Source organism: Beta vulgaris, chromosome 8 (genome assembly GCF_026745355.1).
Source record: "Beta vulgaris subsp. vulgaris cultivar EL10 chromosome 8, EL10.2, whole genome shotgun sequence".
NCBI lineage: Eukaryota > Viridiplantae > Streptophyta > Magnoliopsida > Caryophyllales > Amaranthaceae > Beta > Beta vulgaris.
Window position 1 is genome coordinate 44,271,953 of NC_079209.1, and position 20,013 is coordinate 44,291,965.

General features: G+C 33.4%; 1 protein-coding gene and 1 long non-coding RNA gene across 3 annotated transcripts; one reads left to right on the forward strand and one right to left on the reverse strand.

Annotated features, from left to right (window-relative positions):
- The first annotated feature begins 7,463 nt into the window (after positions 1 to 7,463).
- LOC125492640 (uncharacterized) lies at positions 7,464 to 10,972 on the forward strand. The gene is made up of 2 exons (XR_007269291.2): positions 7,464 to 8,572; positions 10,534 to 10,972. It is a non-coding gene; the product is annotated as an uncharacterized LOC125492640 (long non-coding RNA).
- A 2,137-nt stretch (positions 10,973 to 13,109) lies between these two features.
- On the reverse strand, positions 13,110 to 18,482 carry LOC104884082 (transcription factor bHLH18). 2 transcript variants are annotated; one of them, XM_010668677.4, is made up of 4 exons: positions 18,284 to 18,482; positions 15,084 to 15,533; positions 13,664 to 14,107; positions 13,110 to 13,444 (listed from the first exon to the last, which is right to left on the reverse strand). In XM_010668677.4, exons 1-4 carry the CDS (start codon positions 18,305 to 18,307, stop codon positions 13,334 to 13,336), a joined length of 1,029 nt encoding a protein of 342 aa, XP_010666979.1. In that variant the 5' UTR covers positions 18,308 to 18,482; the 3' UTR covers positions 13,110 to 13,333. The 2 variants fall into 2 exon arrangements, with proteins under 2 accessions (XP_010666979.1, XP_057247203.1); XM_057391220.1 differs by lacking the exon at positions 18,284 to 18,482 and adding an exon at positions 15,678 to 15,980.
- Between the last annotated feature and the right edge of the window lie 1,531 nt (positions 18,483 to 20,013).

Sequence of the window (20,013 nt, forward strand, 5' to 3'; positions counted from 1 at the left end):
GCTTTTGTTTGGGGATATATTGCTGAAGAATCCAAATGTATTTTGGAGGAGAAATTCGCTAAATTTGATTCCGCCATACTCCTGAGCTTGTTATAGAAAAGGAGGAGATTGATAAAGAATTTCGCAATTCATTATCACCTACTAAATTCGATTTGGAGTGGGGTGAGCAGAGAGGTAACAAGATGACTTTGGTTTCAAAGTTTATGCGAGCCAATAGAAAGTTACTTCTTTGGAGCTCATTTTAATTCGTGTCATAGACTGTTTTTTGTTGTTGCGCAATGAGACGGAGTCACATCTACAGAAGCTCATACTTACAAGATATTTTTTTAGTTTGACATACATGGTAAGTTTTATAATTACTTTCACATTTGTGAAATTTGTTTGTTTTTTTGGGGTTTTGTTTTTATTTAAATTAATGTTAAAGTTATACTTGTTGCTCTAAAGGTTACTGGTATGCAAAACAGGGCTTACTATTAATTACATTTCGGGTTACTGATTTCTTCTTACCCTTTTTTCTAGTATCCTTTTAAACTTGCTGTAACTGAGGGTAATATGTCACCACATGAGAGAGAAACTTATGATACATGGGACATGTGGATTGATAGTCAGATTCATCCACATGATCTTTTAGATTCAACTTTGGTAAAATGTTCCTTATATAAGTATATATTCAATTCTTTTATGTTCTATAAGTTGGAGAATTGACTTATGTATATTGTAAATTTGCTGATTATATTACCATTTGTACATTCTGACCACTTTTCATGTATGACAATCAATTTTTGAGATAATAAGATTCACTACATTGATAATAGGATTTATTCGGCTCATAATCCAAAGAAATGTGATGAAATTGACTTTGACGGGCATATTTCAGCGTATTATACATTTTGTTACCTTATTATGTTTCGATTTATCAAGTTTATACATATTTACTTAGAATACTTATTTACAGAAAATACACAGGGTTACTTAGACCAGAAGATTTTAGGGGTTATAGGTATTACTGATTAATATAAGTAGCGTTACTAATTCCTATAAGTAGGTGTTAGTCATACATATTTTACTTAAGTAGATATTAGGGGTGGGTTAGTGTAGAAAATTGGGGTTACTTAAAGTCAATACATAAGGTTACTTAGAGTATATATATATATGGTTAGCTTAGAGAAGATACATGGGGTTACAAATTAATATAAGTAGATGTTGCTAATTCACATAGATAGGGGTTACTGATTCATATACGTAAGTGTTACTATTTCAGATATGGGTTTCTGGATATGTAATTGTGTTAATTTTGTATTGTTTTTGTTGCGTCTCTATAGAGAAGTTTTATGTCCACATTTCTGATGATGAAGAACCATGATTTTGGATATGAAGTGAGGAACTACATAATTAGGCAAATCCCTTTTAAATGACATACACTACCTACTAATCATGATTGTGGTGTATTCTTGTTGTACCATTGTTGCATGTATCAAGCTCAGACTTTTGAAAGTGATGGCTTGCAAAGGGTACACAATTCTATTATTTGCATTAATTCGTATATTTTATTGAAGTGATTTGAATTATTTTGAGTGATTTGACAAGTAGGTTGTAAATGGGAATTTGTACAGTTTGGTTTTGGATTGTGAGGTTAATCATTATTGGCTTAAATGTTACTATTTATTATTATATTGGGCTACTGTCTATTGGGATATAGGTTACATATTGTTTGTGTTGGGGGTTACCTGATTGTTATTGTTTGCGTTTCAAAGGGTTACTGATTGAGTACTTTATTTCGAATTTTTTGTATTGTAGGCAATGGAGCGTCGTCTTTACCGGGCTGAAATGTGTACGTCTCTTGTTCTATCTTATATTAATTTATTGCATAGTCATCTTATGGCTCATGTTAAAATTTTCAATGGGCAAAGGGTTCAAATACTTCAAAAGGTACTCAAGCAATAAAAGGAGATTACAGAAAAAGAAAAGGAGGAGAGAAAAGAATTGAATCGTTTACATCGTTTCAGGAAGAGTCAAAAAGCTACCAAATATGTTGTTCGTAGTGTTAGAGAATGATCATTTGTTTTTTATTCCAAGTATTTTTCAAATTACTATCTTTTAAAAGACATTTGATAGATGTACTAGTATTTTCATAATAGGTTAAACAAGTATTCTTATTTTTTTTATAAAGAAGCATTTTTATCATATGTGTTTGTGCACAACTGGTATTCATCTTTAGTACATAGAGGATAATGTTGATTCCTTATTAAACTGAATAAGGTTGCCGGTTACCAAATTCAGAGTTTACTGATTCATACACCGATGGCTAATTATTAATGTATGAGTGGAACACTGATTCTCTTATTCGGGGCTTACTTATTCATATATAGAAGTTACTGATTCTCATATTATTATTACATGAATGGGTTACAAATCAGTGTAAGTAGGGGTTACTTAATAATAGGTAGGCGGGTTTTATTTGTACAAATACATAAGGTACTGATTAATTTAAGAATTCATTACTTAGTGGATTTTGTGGGTTACTTATTAGCTTAGACAAGGCTTACTGATTATGAAATTCGGAGGTTTGTGATGAATTTATGAGGAAATAGTTTGAATGGATGACATATTCTCTTACTAGGAGTTACTAATAACATTCTAGAGCAGTTACTTCCCATGGTGAGGTATAAACTATTGGTAGATAAATGAAAACTGTTGGACACTGAAATACAAATTCAATACAATATCATAAGAGTGTAGGAATTAAAACAATTTTTGGATTCAGTGCTTGGGTTACTGTTCCAAAATCTTCTTGCACTCCTTTTTTTCTTCTTTCGATTGCTGCTCTTTGACTTCTCACAATGACCTTTAATGCGCTTTGTCCTACCTTTTGTATTCACTCTATATAGATCACTCACTAAAGGTATGATATTTAATCGTTGTATTACATTCATTGATGTGTTGTTGATTGATTCTTTTTCTTCCTCCTGCATAGATTCTTTGTTTGTGATGATCTTATCTACTTCACATATTAGTCTTTCATATGTGTCCTCTACAAGCTTTCGTGTCTCAGCGTGTTCCTGAATTTTCAGCATCAAGCTGTAACTCTTTCTTACCATCATGCTACACCAAGGTATGTATTTTTATTGTTGTGATTCTTGTTGTCATTGTTGTTCTTCTATTCTTTTCCACATATCTTCCCTAGCAAACTTAGTCCACCTCTTACATATATATTTAAATATCTGGAATATTGGTTATTGAGTGTTGAAAAAGTATACGTAAAGAATGGTAGCACAATCAACCAATTTCTTCATAATTCTTGCAAGTGCACAATACTATATTGTGACCACTGTCAAATTTAATTTTATGCTTAGAGTATATGTCATCCTCTAGCCATACTCCCATACCTCATAGTAGTATTTGGCACCAACATAAGCGTGAGTTCAGACAACATATTGAAGGGCATATGTGTATTCATTTTCAAAGTCCCTGAAAAGTGTGTGTGTGTATACCTCTGATATATGCGTGCTTGATTAGACTAAACATTGGGAGTGCTGAAGTTGGTGTTGATTATGTACACTTAAAGGCAGCAATTGATTCATTATTCCTCCACTTCTCTACATTATTCCAGAATGTTTTTTAAAAAAATATATGAGCCTTGTGTTGTTGTTTGCTGAAAAACCAACAACATTGTTTGTGGTTTCACTTCTTTGAGAAAAAATTATTTGTGCGGGAAAAAAGTCCTTGCTCAGTGCTCTGCACCATTTTTCTTTCAATCGATACAACCTTTTGAACCACTATAATTGGGAAACAACCTGCACAATATTACATCCAATATTCAAAATTCATCAACATCCATCATCTACTTTCATCCTAAACACATCAATCTATTATCGGACATCCATGCATCTCCTCCAACAACCAACATCCATCATCCAACAACTAATTTTCCTCCAACATTCATCATCCAATATCCTAGTTCAACAAGAAATAAATATGATTCAATCCAACATAAATATCATGCAAATCTAACATATATATCATCAAATCCAAGTCAATACCATGTTGGTTGATACAAGTTACACTAAATTCGTTGTAAAGATAACAAAGTAAATTAACATAAACTCAAAGAAACTACACAATGCAATAATTCATAAAGTATCTTTCCCACTTATTTTCACCTCAATGATTTGTTGTTCCGTGTAAGGATCGGATCTAAAGGAACGAGTAACTTGAAAATAATTCACCCAACAAGATAGTTTCAAATAATTAAATAGATGAAATGAATTGTATGTGAACAAAAACTTACTTCATTGAATTCCTCTCAACCAGAAAGGGAGAGTACGTCAAAAAAGTTACGTATGACAAAAAAAACCGTAAACCTGGCCTCCTTGTTGTATGCACTCTATCAAAAAATTTAAGAAATTGAAAAAAATTCATTATATAATGAGAATAACATAGACATAATTGAATAATAATATGAATCTATTATCCTTCAAGGCTTCAACACACTTCCAAAGAACACCATCCCGACGAACTTTGGTTGCCGCTCAACCTAAATTTCCTAAAAGCACTGCATAACAAAACATCAAAGGATATAGACTTTTTTGCCTTATACTATGATTTCAATTCATTTAAGATATATATCAAATCAACTTACGCCGCCATAGCTGGTTTAATCTTAACTTCCACTCCTTGTTTCGACTAGCGGAATCAAAGATATAGACCCTCTCTCCCATGGCACATATGACAAGGAGAATCCAATAACAGCTATTGCAAGATTGAATAACAAAAGTTACTATTAGCTCACCACATCATGCAACAATCAACGTTATAAAACTATTAAGATAGATATTACTCTTGAAAACTTGGTGTGAATATGATACTAGCATTATCAATGACGGATCGAGTCAAAACACAATCAATGTAAGTCGTTACATTCTCCAATGCATTCACATCCGCGGTACTCTCCAGACACATCCAACAAACACAAAGAACATCTAGAAATGCTCTCAAGTTAGTCTACGATGCCTTATAAAAAGTAGACAAATGTGAAATTTATGTGCAAAATACAACTATTATACAATCAAATAGAAAAAAACCATCACTTTGATTCTTGATTACCTCATGTACACTTGGATAATAGAAACATTAAGCATCTCACCTTTCAAGAACTCAACAACAACATCCTCCTTCCTTATATAAATGGTGGAATCTGCTGGATAATGGAAAAAGGAGCCTGGCAAGGTAACACCGATGGTATCATCGTATGCGACGGCAAGAGCAAGCGAATTTGCCAACTTCCTACAGTATTTAGTGAGGGATTCCGAGAACGAGACATCTTGGACAACGGGACTATAACGAGTAGCCGAACTGGCTAAAAGATCTTGTCTAGGACATCTAACCACCTCCCCAGAAATATCCTTTTTTTTTTAGGTGTTCGGTGTGACCTAATAATTATTTTTCAGAACTCCCATAAGATTATGTTATTTTTAAATTTAATGATATTGTTTTTACTAAAATGGATAAGATTTGCACTAAATTTTTTGGCCATTGCACCCACGTACCCAAAGTACTTGCTAGATCCACAGTTTCATATGCAGGGATGGGGCTATTGTTTTTTTACTTATTGACCTTAATTGTGGGGCCAGTAAAACCGCAACAATACCCTAGTTTATGACCGTCACAATTCAATATTATTCCACTAGTGTATTTTAAATTTAATTAAAGTATTTAATTCTATTAGCGTATCCTAGTCGAAATTCCTTGAGATAGGAATATTGCAACCTCTATAAAAAATTTGCCAAGACTTATCATTACCTAAACACCAATATATATGAGGTACTCATTACTAACTCAATTCACAAAAAATATTCAGTAAACTTTCACAAAAATCATAATTCACTAACAATTCTCACAAATTACAATTTACTATCAACACATTATAATTCACACATAATGTAATTCACTAACAATTCAGACTATCAACAATTTTCTATAATTTACCAATTGTGTAATCATAAATCCATAAATTAATTAGTAATTTGTTCTTCACCAACTGTGATTTTAAGAATCGATCAATTAACTAACCATAACCACAAGCAATCCACAAGTAGGAATAGCGAAGGCAAGACGACGTCCCCTAGCCACTGCTAGGCAGTGACAATTTACTAGGAGATCAAGAGAATGGAAGATTGAGAAAAGAGGCTAGGAGCAGAGAGAAAGGGGTAAAGAAGTTTAGGGCTTCACGCTATCATGCACCCTAGCACATGTTCCTTCCAAATTCTCCTTTTTCCTTTTCTTGTAAAAAGAAACTCAATTTTAAAAAAACAGGGGTGTCGTGCTACCCCTTGTTACTATGTGGCTCCGCCACTGTATGAAGGTACATAGGGTACCTATATCTTATCATACGAACATGAACACGACCATGCGGAAATTATCTCGGACACCCAACAACTAACCGTGGAGGATTATAGTGGACGATGATAGGTATTTTGGTCTTCTTATCAATTGAAGGTATAAATTAATATTATGAGAACAAATATTGATACCAGTGGATCAGAGTGCCAATGATACATGCTAAATGTGTCATCTGTTAGTTGAATGTAATGTAGTAGCTCTCAAGATTGAAATTTTGGCATCAGAACTAGACTAGCTACCTTGACCATTACGGCCTCGCGTAACAAAACTTCGTCCTGAGAAACTGGCAACTTCCCATTCATCCAGTGTTGGCTGGAGGCACGGATCTCATGCCATTTCTGACCTTCCATACACATTGCTTTTGTAGGTTGCTCTCCGCTATTCGTAAACCTTATAAACCCCATGAGACTGGTTTACAACTAGTATTGATCCTTGTAGGTTGGTGGTCATTATCCTGGAACAATCTTGAAAGAAGAAGTTTAGGGTTTTGTTGTATTCGCCAAACCTATATCATTAACAGAGCCTGACAAAAAAGACCAATGTTGTGAATACCCAGAGCATCCATCTCCTTTGGGAGATGAAGAAGCTCTCATTTTTGCGAGTGGATGCCCTAAGGTTGTATGTTGGTCCAAACAAAAACTGAACGAGCATACTGGTAATTTTGTTGACTACAGTAGTAGGAATATGAAAAATAGACAATAGATGCATGACTGATGCTGTGAGGAGAAAATTAGTTAGGATAAACATAATTGACTGAGACATGGGCGATTTTGCCATGTACTTATTCTAGTGGAAATTTTGTCGAGAAGCGATGTAAAGTGTCGGACCTTGGTGTCTTGCATATCGATAGGCACACCATGATATGATCCGAAAGAATTTTTAGAGTTCATTCAGAGTATACCTTAATATTCTTGTTGTTTCTCCACCAAAATATTAAGAGTAAACTTGACAAAGGATTTCAGTAGGTTAAGCATCTGATTTGAAACACAACAGAATCTTGCAACCAAGTAGATGACTGATAAACAAGACATTCTTGAAGCCTGAAAAAAAAAAGTGAGTCATCCGCAAAGAATAAGTGAGATATGGTGGGACACGTGTGCCTAATTGAAATTCCTTGAAAATGGCGTTTATTCATAGCAAGATCAGTCGTCATTCGAGATAAATTATCCATGCAAAAAAAAAAAAAAAAAAAGATATGGTGAGAGAGTGTCTCCCTGTCGTAGTTCACAACATGGAATAAAAGAAGTCTTAGCACTATCATAAGCTTTATTCATATTAAGTTCTAATCCATTGATGATAGTTCAATATGAGACTATAGAAATGCGTTGCCGGAATGATTGGACCCAATGAGCAAGTAATCCATAGGCCATTAGAATTTTCAAAATAAACAACCAGCTGACACGATTATAATCTTTATTCATATTAAGTTTTAGAGCCGCCAAATGGCGAGACTCGATTGGTCTTTGTTAATCATATACGTAAGCTCATGAGAGATAAGAATATTATCATCCATATGTCGCCTCAATACAAATGCATTATGATAATCTTCTAGTATAGAGGGGATGAAGAGCTTCTACGATTGGCCATACACTTTGATATATGCACATTTATAAACAACTTAGCAAAAACTAATTGGTCGTAGATGATTTACCTCTTCTTGGGGATGGACTTTATGTAATATCCCAAAAACTTGTATTTATGCTTAATGAACTTTAATAATAAGAGGCAAAAATTATTTTATTTTGTGATTGGGCAACAAATAAATTATTAAATTAGATAAATTTAAAAATTGCCGGGATCAGCTTTGCTTCGCCTGAAACAGTCACCCAAATAACCCCCTAAACCCTCTGTTTTTTTGGTACTACCTTCTCTCTCCTCTGTTTTCGGGCTGCTGCCCGGACCAACGACCACCCCTGCCACCCTTGGAACCACCGCAGCACCACTCTCCGTCTTGAGTCTTTTCACGCCTCCACCTGCCGCGTCAATCCCCGACTACCGGTGCACCACCGTGCGCCACTCTCCTGCAAACCTCCCTGTCTCGCGTTCCTTGCGTCCTGCTCTCGCTGCACCACCAAGTTGCAGCAGCAGTTCTGTCGCCCTCCCTGCCGTCGCGCCACCGCCTCGCCGCCTGCTTGCCCACGCCTCCCCAATCCGCTATATTTCTCCAAGTCAGGTATAATAACCATTCTCTAGCTATTTACGTTGATCCTCAATTGCTAATTAAGGAATAATATCTGGGCTTATTTGAGTATGGGTTGGATGGCCTTTTTACTTATATGTGGGCCTAAGTGGATGCTATTAGCAATAGTTTGGTTAAGAACTAATGATAGACTTTAATATATTTGCTAATTGATAATATTTAGTTCATGACATAACACTTATTATTTGACTCATTAATGTTGGGTTTATTTATTCTTGGTATTTATATATTGGTTAAAAAGAATAACTTAAGTATGAGTTAATGACTTTACTTATGAATATGAATATGAATTGAAGGTTGATTAATCTTTTTCTAATTCTTCAACTTTGATATTAATATGAGGAACTTCATATGATTAAAAGGCCGATTATAAAATGATTTAGGTTCTCCACTCAATACTATTGACCATACTTCACTAACGTACATGAGCATATCTAATGCCTAAATAAAGTTGTTATATAGATATAATAATGAATAAATAATTATATGTTATATACTTGGTCACTATAACTATAGTTGAAATGTTAATAGTATGAAATAAAGGAACTAATTTTGAATAACTTTGTTTGTATAATAATAAGTCAGTTTAATAGGTAAAGTATAACTTAATTGATGATAATTATTAATTATTGACTTTTTAAAAATTAAAGTACATGTTTAAGGACCAAGTATGTTATGATTCACCAGATCAAGGATATTATGGACATTATGAAAAAAAGGTTAATTGACTCAAACTTAATGTGACTATAAACTTACTTTAATTAACATGAAGTTCTACTTGAAGGTCTAAAGCTTAAAATAAATCAAACATATTCTAATATCACCATTCTTGACTAAAAGGATAAAGAATATTAGAAGCATCCCCTAGTTATCAAAGCTACTACAGGATTTCATGTAAGTCCACTGCTAACATCCACGCTCCCCATCCAACTATGTTTCACGATGCTTTTATATAATATTGACGCTATGTTATTTATCGTATACGGGTTATGAATGTTTAATTATGCAAGTGGTTTTATAAATGGTTTGGTGATACGAGAAGTATGATTTATGTATGTTTCTATGAATGATTTGATAACACGTTTATGCAAGGACATAACTATGATTTTTGAAAAAATTCCTGAAAGACACAAAACATGATAAAAACAAGTGAAAGAGGTTATGGCAGCTTAGTAATGAAATGCATTGTTCGTTGTGTCCCCAAAAGATATACCGCGTTGCCCCGTACCTCCAAAAGGAGTACAACATTGTCCGTCATATGCCCAAAAGGGATACCGCATTGTTCGTCGTACTCCCTAAAGGAGTACCGCATGGTTTGTTGTACATGGGTTACCGCATTGGTGGGAGGTGTCCTACAAAACTATGTATACCAGTTGCCAAATTACAGAATAATGATAATGTCAATAACTGATATTACAAGTTACACAAGATGATGCTATTTCAATATGTTATGTTTACGCAATAATTTTATAAATATTTTATAATATACTCTCTCCTCTGATTGCAAATAAAATAAATTGAAGGAAGTTAAGATGTTAGGGTAGTATGTTACTAAACTTCGATCATGACATTTTATTTTTCTGTTTTAGGTGTAGAAGGGAAATACAGAATGACATAATAGTGATGAGTAGTTAACAATAAATTATGCATACATAATGGTTATGTATTATAAGTTCATTTATACTAAATTATGAAACTTTAGCTATGTTTAAGTTATTCATATGTTTCAAGATTAGCTATAATTATTATAATATGTTTAGCATTATGAAAGTGTGTTGTTTAGACCTTCCGATAGGAGGTATGACAGTGACATTCCGACTAAAATAGGTCTTCTGCTGTTAATCAATAAATTAACTAACTGAATAATGATGCTCAAAGTCGGGGAATTACAATTTTGGTATGAGTACCAACAATATTCTTTTCCATTCCTCAAGGAGATAGCCTGTTGAGAAAAACTATTGCACCGGTTGGACCACGAAAGCCCAGGAGCGGCCAATTGTTCTTAAAGAATTCGACCGAGAAGCCATCCAAGCCCAAGAACTTGTCATTGGCAATGTCGAACATGGCTTGCTGGATTCCTTGAGTTGAGTCGGGGTAAGCAGAGATGTTTTATGGTCTTCTGTGATGGTGGGCAAGTGGAGCTCTCGTAGGACCGGTTAATATCTTCCTCATGGTGTCGTACATCCGGAAAGACCGACAATTCTGGAGAATAATTAGTTTTGAAGTGTTCGAAAAACATGCATGGTCGTTATCCTGCTGGTTGTCAATCCAATTCCCAGAAGCATCGTCAAGCATGTAAATATAATTTCATTGTTGTCGTAAACGGAACTTGTGGAAAAGATAATTAGAAGGAAGATCGACAAGGTTAATATATATGTTTATCCTTCATTCGTTGCTTCTCAGTGTATGATCCCTAAAGATGCTTCATTCAGTAGATGTTGCCTGCTACACGGCATATTTGAACCTTGGTGAAGAGAACCAACATTGTTACCTAGTGTTTGAAGTTGATCCAAGATCGATTTCCAATAAAACCCCCAAAAAATTTGCTTATCAAGGCACCATGCCTCCAGTCGTTCGCGCGCGACAAGTAGCTTCCTTGATAGGGTGTACATGGGTGACCCAGAAATTTGCAAACTCCAAATTTCTCTTATTACATTATGAAATTTGGGGTGCTTGAGACACATGTTGTCAACTTGATATGGCCTTTTTTTTTACGTATATAGGAAGTTTAGCATGGAGAAATATATGCGCATGGCCCGATTGAAATAGAAGACTCTGAATATTTGTTTTCGGGAAGGCTTCCAAGCAACTCAGGGATCGGAGGCATAAGCATAATCTAGCCTTGGTTGCTGCACCTTTGTTATTTCATGTCTTGGATCCCTTAGAAGTGGTTGTAGCTATTGGCTTGGAACCCTTAGCACTCTTTGTTGTTGTTGCTTTGGCTAATGGTGCCTTTGGAGTTTTGGCCTTGGTTGCATTGGTAGTAGTTGGTTATGCTGCATTGATAGTAGATGGTCTTCCATCAGTCTTCTTGGTTGGAGGATCCATAGTAGCAGATCACTTACACTTGTTCTTGTAATGCCAAGCACTGCCAAACTTAGAGCAATAATTTTGTTTCTTTGCCCTCTTTACAAGCTTTTTGTTCCTCTCCTTATCTTCCCCTTGCATGTTCTTTCACTCTTTTCTTCTTACTTGGTCTTCCAGTCTATTGAACCCTAGTTTTGATGATGACAAAGGAACAAAGATGCAAACTATGTATTGGATTAACAATTTGTGAAAGTGAATGAATTTCAATGTATCAATGAAAGAAATAAAGAGACTATTAAGTCAAAGAAGAAAACAATTTTGGATTTTGAAGACTAAGGGAAGATGTTCAAAGATTTGGTACTAGAGAAGCATTGAAGCAAGTAGACCAAAGCGAGGCCTTTTGTTTCTAGTTCCAATGTAAAGGAATGAGTAAGAATGGTAAGGAATTGTGGCAATTTAAAATGAGAATGAGCATTTGTTCCTTTGTAAGGAACAGTCGAACGGCCGCTGTCATGATAAGTAAAAGGAACTAATTATTAAAAGGAACTAGACTTAGGATGAAGTAATATAACGATTTAATTATGTCTGTTGAGTAATATATGCCTAGATTCTAGCTAACCGTTTTATTTAAGTAAACATCTGATTTTATGGAAAATCTTTTTAAGGAAAAGATTTTATTTTTATAAAGATAATAGATATCCTTTTCGGTTTTATGGAAAATACTTTTTAAAGATAATACTTTTGTAAAAAGATTTTAATTTGGTTTTATTAATTAAAATACTTTTTAATTAAATCATACTTTAGAATTATTGTTTTAAGTGGTTGCTAAAATTAAGAAAGCGGTAACATGTTTGTCTCCCACGTTTAAAATTGATCATGGAGATCATGGGTTTAAGGAGGAACGTGTTCATCCGGGTAAGGAACTTCATGGGATAATGGTTTTATCACTAACACATGTTTTAATCCCACGTTCTAAGTTATTACCACTATAAATACTAGTGTCTAATTAAATTCCAATTTGTGTGAGACCGGGTGAATTAGTGAGCTTAGCTAAGTAAAGTGTTAGTACCTTCATTCTCTCATAAAAGCCATTTGTTCTTTATCTTCTTACTCTAATTCCACTAAGTTTATTTGATCAATTGTATTTTGGTTTTTGGGGTAAAGGGACGTTAAGTGAAGGTCTGTAAGAGAGAAACTTTCAGTGAAGCGAGTTAAAGTGAATAAACTTCAAGTGGAGTTAAGAGGAACAACTGTTAAGAAAACAGTTGTTCAGGAACTTAAGTGCAAGTTTACTTTACAAGTTTTGGAACTTGAGTGCAAGTTTACTTTACAAGTTCAGGAACAGTTGTTCAGAATTCAAAGCTCTATGTTATGATATTTGTATTTATAAGTTTCCTTTCCAAATCTTGGGTATCAGGGCATGTAACCTTCTCGGAGATGAATAAAAACTAGTTCCTAATGAAATTTTAATTAAGAAGTGATATAAATTTTGAAATGAAATTTTCATTCCATTTATATCTATTAACCAACAAAATGTTATAACACAAAAATGGACCAAAATTTATTAGTATGTTAGTGTACATGTCTTGACTCTTGAGACAGATACTACCTTATCTTTAAGAAAACGACTCTTATTATTGAAAAAAAGTGCAAAAGTCCTATGTCTTATTCGGAATGATAATTCAAAGATAAACAAGTGACAGGCTATTAGGTATGATTATCTTCACGTGACACATGGTCTCGATGACTAGCCAATCGCAATGCTGAGTGAAGTGTTCTAACAAAATCTCTCACACTCTTGTTGAAGCCATTTTTCATCTGCACAAATCAAATTCGACAAAAATATTATTACACAAAGTTTACCCAAAAAATATCCTCTTAAATTCAAGAAAAAGTGATCTTTAGTGTTTCATGAGTATATTTATTTTATCCATAGCAATTCAATTATTTTTATATGAAAATGAGTCTTGTTTGGCTTAGACAAAATAAATTATGTTATCAGAAAAGGTGGCGGGTAAGACATGAAAAGGGCATTACCTGTGCATAAATTGTAATGTCTAGAGCGATATTTCCAAATGGTATAACACTACAATTAGTAACATTCATATCGTGCTTGTCTACCTCCGCAAATAACTTGGCCAAAATTCCTTTTTGCTGTTCGCAATATACTCTCAAAAGCAGCGTTTTTCCAGATATCTTAACTTCAATTTCTGGAAGTGAATTGTCCTGATTATTTGATTCATTGCTATTGCCACCATTACCATTGGAGCCAATAACACCATGTTCACAATTGTCATCCACAGTGGAGGAAGACTCGTTATCATCCAACCCTTTGTCATCATCAACTATCAATTGAGATTTTTTAACCACCACCACAGACTCAACAGTTCTCTTTGCAGCTACATCTTCAAGAACCTTTACTTTTTCTTGAAGTTGCTTCATATATTTAATTGCCTCTCCCAAAACCGATGTTTTATCCACCTTCATAAGACCAAAAGGTTTAACAAAAATACTCATTGCGTCCCAACTTCACGCTATAGGAAAAATTTCTTTACATGAAACAAAATTCAAAATTGTATAATAATAAATGTGAAAGTTGAATCAAGTCATGTTTATTTATTAAAATCTAAAAAGTCTTAAATAATAATAATTATGGGTAATATAGCTAATAAATATGTCTTTCAAAAAAAAAAGCTAATAAATATGTCGAATAAGAGTTGACTTTTTTCAAGCCATTTATTGCATGGGTTAATTAGGTTTAGGTTCATGCTTTTTACAGACCGCTTACTATTAACTGGAAACAAAAAATTAAACTCGCTTGTTTATCTGCCCTATCACGTTGCAACCTAGTTGGTAATCTACCTACTAAAAATATGCAAATAAGTGGTGAAATCCAACTTGACAAAAGTAAAATAATTGTGTGCTCTATTTGTAGTGGTTAGAAATACAATGGTCGGAGACATGAAGTCTTTCAACATATTACATCTTATTGGAGTCAAATTTCCTTCGTCAATTGTAACACTTCATGGTCTTAAAAGGTCAAAAAGATCCACAAATTGTTTCTTACATAAATAACATAAACTTAGACTAAATAACTATCAACTAATAGAAAAAAAAAGGTTTTCAATTTATAATAATAAGATCTTCTGCTAAAGATATAATTATGGGATACTAACATTACTAAAATTGTTAATTTCTACATAGCACTCAAATGATTGAGGTTCTGAAACTAACACTTTTGCAGACGGGGAACCTGAGGTGCCAACCTTTAAACACATAACCGGCTGGGATTTGCAAAACCAAAATATATAGGAAGCAAGAGGATCTTAGATACCAAAATTTTTGCTGCTTCATAGGTATTAGTGCAAGTGCAACACCTAGGGTAGGTTTAAATTCGAACTTTGATCACATTTACTAGGATGTAGAAGGCAAAGTTTAAGGAAAGAAAGAAGTATACCTTCTTAAGACCGGGAACAATAGTGGATAGAGAAATGAACATTTGACTAAGTAACTCCCGCCTCCTCCTCTCGGCTATGATATGATCTTGCACTTGGTTTGGTTGTCGTTTTCTCTTTGTACCACTGCTTGTTGCTTGGTTCTTAGTCTTTTCCTTATTAAGGCATTGTTGCCTATCTTCTTGGACATTTGAGCTATGAATCTTATCATTGTCCTTATTGTAATTGTTGTTTTTTGTTATTTGAGGAAGCATAAATTGTTCGATGGGATCGCAGTCAAAATCAAACTGAGGAGAGGTGGTATGACTCTCAATGGAAAGAGGATATGGGAAATCCTCACCAAGTGTAGCAACAAGTTGCTCATCAAAAGACGCTTCTACTGTTTCACTTTGTTGAAATTGGTGGTGAGAGTTATTGATTAAAGTTGGAATTGATTGATCCACATCCATTTCCTACACCAAGAAAAAGGTGGCCAAGTAAATTGCTTAACTAACAAAAATTAGTAGTACAAATAAGAATGTTAAAGTGAATTCTAAATGATATGTGTATTAAAGTAAATATAGCAACTAAAACAGACAGAGAAAGTAATGGAGTACCAATGTAAAAAGTTTGATTAATTAGGAAACTTTTTTATACATTTTAGAATTCACTTTAAACTTTGTTTGAGTAGCCGTTATGATCGGAAAATAAAGGAGGGAGGAGAAGGATAAGTGAGCTTATATTTTCCTTTCAAATCTTTTTTTCGATATTAGAAAAGATTTGTTTCATTAATAAGAGATAAGGAAATGGAGCTTTCCATTTCCCTTTCCTTTGCAGTCTCAGTTTGCCTCCATTTATCTCCATCCAATATATTAAAAAAAAAAATTTCCTTGTATATAAGTTGTAACTTGAACATGTCATGTTCGCTTACATAGGGACAACGAAATCCCGAGAAGTAAAGCCAGCAAAACAAATCTCTATTATTGTTGAAGGACTCGTTTCAGTATATCCACATGAAATACTATCATTCTATCATTCTATCATTCTATCATTCTTTAAAAATAAAGCAAATCAATTTCATTAAGCTCAGACAATTAGGCATGTCTACACTCTACAGTCTACACTTTAAGGCCCAAGTCCAAATAGGCACCCTTAAAGCCAAAATACTTTTATTTGGTATAGTTCTATATGTCCAACACGTAGTGTTGCTTTTCTGTTGACATACATTCCCGAGATTTCTGATGGACAAAAAATAAGTAATACTCCCTCCATCCCATAATATAATGCTTGCATTCTATTCTGGATATCCTAAAATATTGTTCTTGTTTTTATTTTTTAATTCTACAATTTCCTTTAATTTTCCTAAAAGATCATGCAACCATTATTTATTTGCTCTCTGGAAATAATTTTTTTCTTTGTTTACTGAACCTAAGGGTTAAATAAGCCATATATTTGATGCTCTTTCACCCATTATTCATCATTCTCTCTCCTAAAATTAATTTTTTTTCCCACAACATTAATTGTTTATCATTCATGTTCCACTTATCTTAATTCTCGTAAAAAATGAGAAATAAACACTATATTATGGGATGGAGGGAATATAATATATGTTCCACGTCTGTTTTCAGATGACTTACTTTCCCACAATTTTTTGACTGTTGTTTCCACTTCTATTATAGTTATCGTATAATCTTTTATTAATGTAACAAATGATTGATAATGTTCGAATGTAAATTAATTGAAGAATAGATGTCAGATTAGTTAGGCCCGTCCCTGAGTCTAGACAAGAGGAGCGCCTGCCCCGGGAGAAAAGGCCCAAATGCTGATTTTATAATATATGACTTAGATAAATTAACCCGTATGTATTATAATTACCAAGTATATATTGTTAGCTCTTTGGTTAAGTGATTGACATAATTATGCCATTGAATTTCCGCATCCCTGGTTTGAATGCCAATACAACCTTTTTTTTCAGCTTTTTGATTTTTCTTTTTTAGTTTTCTTTGTTTGGTTTTTTTTGTTTCCAATGATTTTAAATTTACAGTTTCAATGTTTTTCTTTTTTTGTTTTCTTTTGTTATCAATGACTTTACAATAGCTACCTAATCTTTAGTAATGCTTTTTTTTTTCTTTTTCTCATATAAAATACTAACTATGTCCTTTTGCTATTTCATATCTCTTTCGATATTATATGATTCACTTTTTACGTTTATATTGTTTATTTACTCTACTTCGACAATAAAAATACTAATTAATAAGAACAAATGTTAACATAAAATACTATTAAAATTATCTTGATGTGCGTGCATTCAAAATATAATATTTTACCAAAATCGTGCAATCATTAAAGTACAATAGTCAAAGATAATAGATGTTAATAAATGCGTTGGTAAAAATGTGAATGTTAAAGTGAAATTGTTAAAAAAAGGGAGGACTGATGTTGTTGCCTTTTTTTTTTGGACGAGTCTCAAAGGACTACTCTAATTTCGTAATACAAATCACATACTCGAACTGACAACTCAGTGTAGAGGAAGATGTGATAGATTTACGAAGTATGACTTAATTTAGGAAGACAAGTCATAAAAATATAACCATCAATTCAGTTGGTATCTTATTAAAAAATGTAAACTAAAATGAATCCAAATTTTACAGGCTAAAAGACCATATTCCAACTTTGACCATTATTATCTTTTTACAATATATGTCAAGAATAATACTCCTTTCGTCCCAAATTATTTGCTACATTTGCTTTATCACAAAGACCAAGGAGGGAGTGGAGACCATTGCCATAACAAGAATTAACAAAAAAGCAAATAGGTAAATTGTAGGACCTATGTACTATATATGGAAATATTTGCAAAAACCAATGAGGGAGTGATGGTAAATTTGTAAATAAAGTGTGGGACCTATGTACTATATATGAAAATAGTTGCAAATGTAGCAAATAAATTGGGACACACCTAAATGGCAAAATGTAGCAAATAAATTGGAACGGATGGAGTAGTTGATATTGGGAAAGGTCCATATTTCATCGCTCCAGGACCTCCAATACGTTAATTAGAAAGGGCCCTGGATGAGTACGATTAACAGTTAAAGTTGTCAATCTCCCAGATATGGAGAAAGTTTTCAGGAACCACGAAGAAATTAAAGTATAAATATATACCACATAGAGTAACAAGAACAGAAATAAAGGCCAGAAAATATGATGTCAATAAAAATCTTACCAGTTGAGCTAGCCAAGCTTCCATGGTTGTCTTGTCAATTATTTTACTTCTTTTATTAACGTTCTTGTTATAGAACTCTTGAAAACAATTACAAAAACAGCTCTGAGCAGGGGAGTAGTTCAGTAATAGAAACTACAAAGTAGATGTTTTTCTGGTTACAATAGAGGTTGAGTAGTGCTATATTTAGTCTACCCAGATCCCTTAGAGCACCATTATTCATGAGTGAAAAACTCAATCATCCCATTCTCTTTCTAATTTTCTCTCTCTAAAAAATAGCTTCCCACAATCTTTCCCCACTCATCTCCTTAACCATGAACCATTTTTCAATCATCCCAACTACTTTTACCTACCCAACTACTTTTTTACCCCACCCAACTATTTTTTCTCTCTCATCACCCCATCACCATTATCTAATATTTTTATTATTTACGTTTTAATAATATTAAATATTCATTATTAATTGATAAAAAAGTAATTTATAAATACATAATTAGCGTTTTTAGCATTAACTAAATTAAATGTAAAAAAATATTATTTATTTTTTTAAAGTGTAAAAGTGGGACATATTTCATATAAAATAAGCAAAATTATAGAAAATTAGTAAATAGGTAGAAAAAAAATTTTATCCAAAATATTACAAAATGGGTCTCTAATTGTAGATCTCTGAAAAATAGAACCATTGGTATTTTTTTTATTTTTTTTCGCTTTGTATTTTTTAAGATATTGCATTTTTAATATTTATAATTGTATTATTTTTCTCACCTATCAGAATTTGACAAGTGTCAAATTCTGACGTGTGCGTCAGAAAATCTGACACACGCGTCAGAATTCTGACAAAGTCAATTTTTTTTGGCTTTCCCCAAGCCAAAATGACGCGTTTTGGCTAATTTTCAGCCAAAACGCGTCGTTTTGGCTGGGAGAAAGCCAAAAAAAATTGATTTTCGTCAGATCAGGCAGTGGGTCCCACTCCCACGCCTGATCACCATTTCACTCACCCCATCCCATTTTTTGCCCCAATCACTCCCATTCAACCCATGATTTTTTTTCCAATCATGATTAAGGCCATTTTTTTCTCAATCATCCCATGATATTTATTTTTCACTCATGGTTAATGATGCTCTTACTCTCAGCCTTGTTTATATATAGCCATTTGATTTTAGTCTACCGAGAGTGAATACATAGCTGTGATTGTAGTATTTTTTTAACTTGAAAGTTTGTCTCTTCCAATATAATGGTGGCTTTGTTGTTGTGACTGGTGATACAATAATGCGAGTGTGACGATATCAAAAAGGGGTCTGCTCGAAAGACCGCGTTCCTATTGATTAATACGTTTATCAAGTGTTTCACATGTACTACCTGCTCCTCTTCTCTTACTACTACTTCCTCCGTTTCTTTTTACTCGTTACACTTCTCATTTCACGGACTCCTAGGCAATTTTTGGAGAAAAGAGGTAGAGAGTAAAAAGAAAAAGGACCCATGTGGGAGGAGAGAGATAGAAAGAGTTTATTGCCCAAAAAAGAAGTGTAGTAAGTAATGTGAAACTTCCCATAACGGAAAATGTAGCGAGTAAAAAGAAACGGATGAAGTATAATTTATTGTAATAATAGAATCAGTGTATATTTTTTTAATAATGGTAAGGAAGAAATACTGAATGCTCCTTTTCACGGAAAAATCCTAATGTATTGTTTATAAAGATAATAGAAAGAGAAGAATTATTACAATAAGTGATA

What these genes read in the sequence shown, in the direction of transcription:
- LOC104884082 (XM_010668677.4), bottom strand. Translation starts at nt 18,307, where the DNA reads ATGGAAGCTTGGCTAGCTCAACTG. An exon ending in AAGCTTGGCTAGCTCAACTG is followed by an intron (nt 15,534 to 18,283) that starts GTAAGATTTTTA and finishes TTCTTGGTGTAG; the next exon opens with GAAATGGATGTGGATCAATC. An exon ending in TTGTTCCCGGTCTTAAGAAG is followed by an intron (nt 14,108 to 15,083) that starts GTATACTTCTTT and finishes GGTCTTATGAAG; the next exon opens with GTGGATAAAACATCGGTTTT.